Raw genomic sequence first — 7,718 nt, 5'->3', positions numbered from 1 at the left:
ATTATGTTGCATTTGCTTTTTCAGTTGCACAGGAAACTGAAGAAATTGGAGAACCATCAAAATATTCAGAAGTAGTTTCTGGTGCTGACTCAGCCAAGTGGCTGATTGCAATGAATGAAGAAAATGAGTCTCTCCACAAGAATGGTACTTGGTCTCTTGTGAAGCCGCCATCAGGAAAAAGAGTTGTTGGTTGCAAATGAGTCTTCAAGAAAAAAGATGGCATTCCAGGGGTTGAAGATGCGAGGTATAAGGCACGATTAGTTGCAAAGGGTTATAGTCAGGTACAAGGAGTTGATTTTAATAATATTTTCTCACATGTTGTTAAACATAGCTCTATTCGTATCTTGCTTGCCTTCGTTGTCATGTATGATTTGGAATTAGAACAACTTGATGTTAAGACAACTTTCTTACATGACGAACTTGAGGAACAAATATACATGCATCAATCCGAAGGATTTGAAGTTGAAGGAAAAGAAGATCATGTTTGCTTGTTGAAGAAATCCTTGTACGGATTAAAGCAGTCTCCAAGACAATGGTACAAAAGGTTTGATTCCTTTATGTTGGGTCATGGTTATTCGAGGAGCATATATGATAGTTGCGTTTACTTCCGGAAGTTAAATGATAGTTTATTTGTGTACTTATTACTTTATGTTGATGACATGCTTATTGCTGCTAAGGATTTAACAGAAATTCACAATTTGAAAAGTTAGTTGAAAAGTGAATTTGAGATGAAAGATTTGGGAGAAGCTAAGAAAATCTTTGGCATGGAGATCAAAAGAGATCGAAAAGCCAACAAGCTATTCCTGACCCAGAAGAAGTACTTGGAGAAAGTCTTGGAGAGGTCTGGCATGAAAGATGCTAAACCAGTTAGTACCCCTCTTGCTGATCATTTTAAGTTATCAGCTGCTCAGTCCCTGCAGTCAGAGGAAGAAAAGAGGTACATGGAACAAGTTCCTTATTCCAGTGCAGTCGGCAGTATTATGTATCAAATGGTTTGTACACGTCCATACATTTCACAAGCAATGAGCATAGTAAGTCAGTATATGGCTTGCCCTGGTAAAGCACATTGGCAGGTTGTGAAATAGATTCTCAGATACTTGCGAGGTACTTCAAACACACGTTTGGAGTTTGGAATAAATACTAACACATTGGTTGGTTTTGTAGACTCAGATTATGCAGGTGATCTTGACAAATGAAGATCACTGACAAGCTATGTATTTTGCATTGGTGGTTGCACTATTAGTTGGAAAGCTACATTACAACATGTAGTAGCTTTATCTACTACCGAAACAGAATATATGATAGTGACCAAGGCAATCAAAGAAGCCTTACGGTTGAAGGGTCTATTTGCGAAACTCAGTTCACACCAAGGTAGTCTTATCATTTTCTGTGATAGTCAAAGTGCCATTCACTTGACTAAAGATCATATGTATTATGAGAGGACGAAGCACATTGATATAAAGTATCATTTTATCCGAGAAACCATTGCTGAAGGAAAAGTCTCTGTTCAGAAGATCAATACTAGAGACAATCCTGCTGACATGTTCACAAAACCTCTTCCAGTGTCCAAGTTCATGCTTTGCCTGAACTTGATTGGCATTTATGAAGAATGATTTTGCCTATTGGGATTTTTACGGAGAAGGTGGAACAAATTTACTATATATAAGCCAAAATTAAGCCAAGGTGGAGATTTGTAATATGACCATTAATTTGGCTTCTTCTCAAGTGGGGGCCAAATTTTTATGACATTTGCTATGACATAATATCCACTATAACAAAATTTGTGGATCATGACATTTGCCATGACATAAGATCCACTATTAGGCCAAAGATTTCTTACTATAAATAGAGGAGCTTCTTCTCATTTGTAAACACACCAATTCAAGAGTTTTTTACTCTTGTCTTTCTTTCTCCTTCTTTATTTCATTATAGAGTATTTTGTAAGAGAGTGAGTGTTGGGAAGAAGCACTTGTGTGAACCCTTTCTTTGGAGTGATCTTGTGAGGTTATTCTCTTGGGGTATTTGGGACTAATTAGAGTATTTACTCTAATTTTGTACTTTTTTTGTACTCTTGTTGGTATAGTGAAATTGCTTCTCTTCGCTTGTGGACGCAGGGCACCTTGACCGAACCATATTAAATTTGTGTCTTCTTTATCTTCTTTAATTGCCGTTATTATCAACTTGCATTGTCTTTGTTATTGTCATTATAACATTATTTTGCTAAATTCTGCACTACCCGATTTACCGATCCTAACAACATTTTTCTTGTTTACACAAGAAACATTTAAGGCGCATGTCTTGTGATAACATAGAGAATGACAACTTACATTAGAGTTACAATACTTCCTTCGTCCCAATTTATGTAATTTTGACAATGAACTCGGACATAAAATCTTTAAATTTTTTGTTTAAATTTAAATATTTAAAAACTACATATAAGTATGCCTTATTATACTAATGTATTAACATATGACTTCTAATTATGGGTTAACATACATGACTTTTCTTCTTGATGATTTGTAAATAACATTATGGGTGTGTCTTTTTCCTAGAAAATATTTTCATGAAAAATGTGTAGTTTTATCACTTATTTTTCCTTGTTTGGTTGGTGAGTGGAAAATTTTTGTCGAAAATTATTATCTAATGTTTGGTTAGAGAGCAAAAAATATTTTTTTAGGAAAATATTTTTGTATGCTACTCTCCTCACCCCCTTCCTCCAAGTCTCCATGTTTCCTTGCTCGCCGACTCTATTTTCTTCAAGGAATTTAATTATTCTTCTAAAAATTAACATAAACCCAAAGGAAATAATATGTTGCTTACTTTTTTACGCAAAAATAACGTTAAAATTTGTACTCCATAACTAAAAAGAAAATACTCTTTTTTTGGTTGAAAAAGAAATTACTATTTCTACAACATGAAAATAAAGTACTCATTTTATTAAAATAAAAGAAAGTACTTTTTTTGCTGAAATAAAAAAAATACTTTTTTATATCATGTAAAAATAATACTCATTTTTTGAAATGCAAAAAAATAATCTATCTATAACATGAAAAGAAAGTATTATTAATAATATTTTTATTTAGGGTGGGGGCGGGGGGTGAGGTAGGGCGGGGAGTTGGGGTTGGGTGGGGTGTGGGGGGTGTGGGGCTGGGTTCATGGGCGAATCTACATACTAAATTTGGGGTGCTTCAGCACCCACTAACCTTACCACATCCGCATGGCCTGTATTAGCTATATAGAAAATTTGAGGTGTTTGATATATTAAATCAGGAAGCAACCACATAACATAAAGATTGCTTTGGTCAAGCAAGGATAGTGGCTGCTTTATTAGTGTGAGGGGCTGGAAGTTCGAAACTCACTCATAGGAGGCTTAATTTTACTTTCTTCCTTTACCCCATTTAGGACTTCTTTATAAATTTGTATCCGGTAGCTACATTTTGTATCCAATACTACTACTTTATTTACCTCCCCTTTTTTTATAAAGTTTTTCCTTTTGTATTTTACCTAGCATTTTTCGTTACACGCGTTTATAATATTAATACGAGTTTTTTATTAACTTTTTTACCGTCATATTCAAATAGTTATGCTATACTATGTGATTGATAGTAACTGTACGTCAAAAATAGTTAAGCACCCACGAATCCAAAATTCTGGATCCGCCACTGGGTGGGTTGGGATGAGGAATAGAGTGGGAAAGGTGGAGAAAGAGTTTTGAAAAGTGTTTTCCGTTCTCTTGACAGGGAAAACATTTTCATCCAATTGAAGTAAAATGGGTTCATGACAAAAATATTTTTCAAAATATTTAAACCAACAAAACATGGAAAAATTTGAAAACATTTTCCCAAACACACCCTATATATGTTTACATTAATAATGAAAAGGACGGTATTGGAATTTAACACGTATGTATAAAGTTAGTTCTCTTATGGAGTAAATTTTTTTCATTTTTGAATTGTGGCTAGAGACAGAATGAAATTTAATTACGTGAATGAATAGGGCCGCAAGTAAAAATAGGGAAGTTAGAAACCTAATTAAAAATGGATTGGGATGTCCTAATACTCACCAACTTCACCTTATAACATAAGTAAGAAGTAAACATATAACAGAGTACGAAGCAGCAGCAACAGACGTTCACTAATTACATACCGATATTTCACAAATGGCAGAAGCCTTGTGGAAGAGAGTGAGGACGCTGGTTAGAGGTGGGTTTGGAGTTGTTTCTTTAGGTTCGACGTCCAATATTCAACCTGCCGCGTTAGAGCGTCTTCCACCTCTCATTGCAGTTAAATCTTGCTTACTCAATCGTTCTGGATCCTTGCAAGAAGAAAGGGCATTTCTCCGCATGTTTGAAGATTCGCCTTACATTATTCACTGTTTCAGAGTTAATATTACACAAGAAGATGGCGTCACCCTTTACAACTTACTGCTCGAATATGCCTCAGGAGGAAGCTTAGCCGATCGTCTTCAGAGCTACAATTCGGGGAAAGGACTGTCAGAGTTTGAAGTTAGAAAACACACCAGGAACGTCGTTTTAGGGCTCATTCACATACACAGCAGAGGAGTTATTCACTGTGACATCAAGCCAGATAATATTCTTCTTGTGGGAACTGATGAAACTGCCAAGATCGCAGATTTCGGGCTCTCAATGACTTTGGAACAGAGCAGGGCAGAAAATCAGGGACTGAAGGGAACTGAAAGGTATATGGCACCAGAATCCGTGGTTGACGAAGAGTACGGACCAGAAGTTGATATATGGGCTCTCGGTTGCACTGTCTACGAGTTGATGACGGGGACACCGCTGTGGGAATCAGATGAAGATAGCCAAGATTCGGGTATTTTATACAGAATCGAGTTTGAGGAACCAATGTTTCAGAATGCAAAGTTGTCGAATGAAGCACAAGATTTTTTGAAGAGGTGTCTAGTCAAGAATCCCAGTTCACGTTGGACAGCCAAGATGCTATTGAATCATTCGTTTCTGAATTCATCCAAAGTAGCAGACAATATCCAGCCTGCAACAAAGACAACTAAGAAGCTAGGTAGTTACAAGATCATTTTACGCAGACCGCAGCAAAAGATAGTATTCAAGACACAACCACATAACCGTGATCTGATCGTAGAACATTGATGCAATAATCAGAATGTGCCTGCAGAATCCGAAGAAATTAGAGAGGCAATACTGAAAGTAGATACTCAGATTGATAATTGATTTGTAATATAGTATGTAAAGAACTACGTCTGGGCTTGATCCCTCTTTAGGATTTGTTAGGGGTACGTAGGCAGCCTGTGACCAAGATGATCTTAGGTGCAGCCCCTTTTTTAGTTAAGAAGAAATACAATTGAATGTTGTACATATGCTTATAGCTATTTGATCAATGCTCCTTACAAAGAAAAGGCTTCTTTTTATATAGTATGATTTTTGCCATTGATGTGTGGCACCAGTTTTTAAATACATGCCTCAGTAAAATAGTTGCATAGTTCTATTCTATGTCATTCGTTAATGTTAAGTGCTAGTCCAATTTCAAACTGCAAACTCTGTTGCAGATTTATGCTAGTACAAATCATAAAGTTTAATGAAAATTTTCCAATCCTGTTCTTTATTCCTTCATTGGATTTTGCCATATTGCCTCTTTTTGGCATCAGAGGTCCTGTATTTGATGAAGCTGGCAACCGCGCGTAAACGCTGCTCAGTAATTGAGTTTATTATTATGATTGATCTGCAATGTAACAAATCTTTGGTTTCTTTAATATGACTGATCTGCTGCGCGTTTAGTCAACATATTTGCGCTCACTCTTTCGTCAACCAATTTAGCAACAATGTTTTTACCTGTCAAGTACTACTGGTTTTGGTCAGTGTTGTTATCTGACTCATGGTGTAACACTAGTGAGGTTTGAAGCTTCTCATTGTGCTTATCAGAGTACAGAAATATTTACCTGGCTATTATGGCAATGTTTCATCTGTACAGGCTCTTTCTTTATTCTGTGTATCCATACAAATTTACACAAACCGCCACAAGAAAGTACTCTTCTTGGGTGCAGACTTTATGTGACTAATCAACATTGCAACAGTAGTACCTAGATTCTAGACCATCAAAAGAATCCTATTCTAAGTTAAACACATAAAATCTGTAGAAAAGAGAGATAAACTCGAGCTTATTTGCTCCAATCCCTAGTAGCCAGCTAATGAACATGTGGTTAGGTGATCAACACCGGGCATGGTGCTTCGCGAGCTTTGCTAGGACACCAACGGCCAAAGAATTTGTATATGTTGTCCTGCTCAGTCATGGCTGAAGTTGAACGACGATCTTCAAAGTTATCATATCGATCAGGACCACCAACAATGGCGCTTGTTAGCTCATTTGGATTTGGTTTTTCTGTGTTGTACCAGTATACAAAAGTACAAAACTCATGGAGCAGTCCACCAGTTTGTCTGGAGACATTTTCGGGACAGAGGCACCTCTGTGCTTTCATTTCTCAATGACAATTTAAACGTGTGCCCACATATATGGGCATAAGGTTTGCACAGTATATTTATCCGATGAAGGCGATTGAATTTACATGTAGCTCTGCCTCTGCTAAGATGATCATGTAGTTATATTCATACATTACATGACCCCTACAACCATTCCTAAAAAGGAAAAAAAAATAAGAGAAAAAAAGAGTACTAATTAATGCGCATATTTGTTTTTAACAGCTAGTATAAAATTGCGTATTGTCCTGAACCCACACAAATAGTATGACGGCATTAGAAATTTTTATCCAGGGCTGGCCTATTGCTAAATTTAAAATTGTGAGAAGCATCTGAAAAGTGCAAATATATATTACCTGTTGTTTGGCCACGAGATCAGCAGAATTGAACTGCTTGTCACCACAGCTGACCTTTTGCTTGTGCTTGGCTATAAACACTATACAGAAAAGCTGTGGCAGTAACATATTGAGTATTAGCTCCATCTCTAAGGTGAAGCAGACCCCCTGATAAATTAGACATTTGGCAGTTGAACATGTTAAACCATTGAAACAAGCTCAATAGATGAAAGACATGAATTTTTCTATGTACAAAACAAAGAAATACCTAAAGACATATAAACCTGGTGATGGGGGCCATGTGGAAGTATTGAGCAAATATAACCATCAGCTTGTTGCTTGAAATTCTGTAAATCTTTCTCCCCTTCAAAATGCCTGAAATTAAAAAATAGAGAGATTTACAATTGGTAATTGAAAAATAGCCACAGTTTCAAAAGTAATCAAAATTTAGTCACTTTTCATGTAAAGATAAATTTGAACGAAAACACTGTTCAAAATCCGAAAATTATTCTAGCATAATGTATTGGAGTTCAAATTTTTTACATGTGAACTTCCAGCATAATATACTGGAGTTCCATATGCTGGAACTCCAGTATATTAATATACTCGAACTCCATCATAATATACTGGAGTTTCAACATAATATACTGGTCCAACATAATATGCTTTCATACACAGGTGCACCAATCTCCAGTATATTATGCTGGAACTTTCCGTGTTGCAGCAAAATAGTGACTATTTTTCAATGACTTTGCAAATGATGGCTATTTTTCAATTACCAGTTCGAAAACTGGCTAGCACGTGCTATTTTCACCTTCAAAATAGAACGACATATTATGGACCGAATATTGGCACTTTTTTTTTTGCCCCAATTGTGCCCTGGTGTGGTTACATGGGCACCACATGTTCGCGTCTAT

At 36.3% G+C, this 7,718-nt stretch overlaps 1 protein-coding gene across 1 annotated transcript; it reads left to right on the top strand.

Annotated features, from left to right (window-relative positions):
• Positions 1–4,156: 4,156 nt before the first annotated feature.
• On the top strand, positions 4,157–5,125 carry LOC107767261 (mitogen-activated protein kinase kinase kinase 20-like; the record flags this gene model as incomplete). The annotated part of the gene is made up of 1 exon (XM_016586183.2): positions 4,157–5,125. A coding segment is annotated over one exon (969 nt), but the record flags the coding sequence as incomplete, so codon positions are not given.
• Positions 5,126–7,718: the final 2,593 nt, after the last annotated feature.

Source organism: Nicotiana tabacum, chromosome 22 (genome assembly GCF_000715075.1).
Source record: "Nicotiana tabacum cultivar K326 chromosome 22, ASM71507v2, whole genome shotgun sequence".
Lineage (NCBI taxonomy): Eukaryota > Viridiplantae > Streptophyta > Magnoliopsida > Solanales > Solanaceae > Nicotiana > Nicotiana tabacum.
Note: the sequence above shows the minus strand (reverse complement) of the source record. Positions and strands in the feature narration are given on the sequence as shown.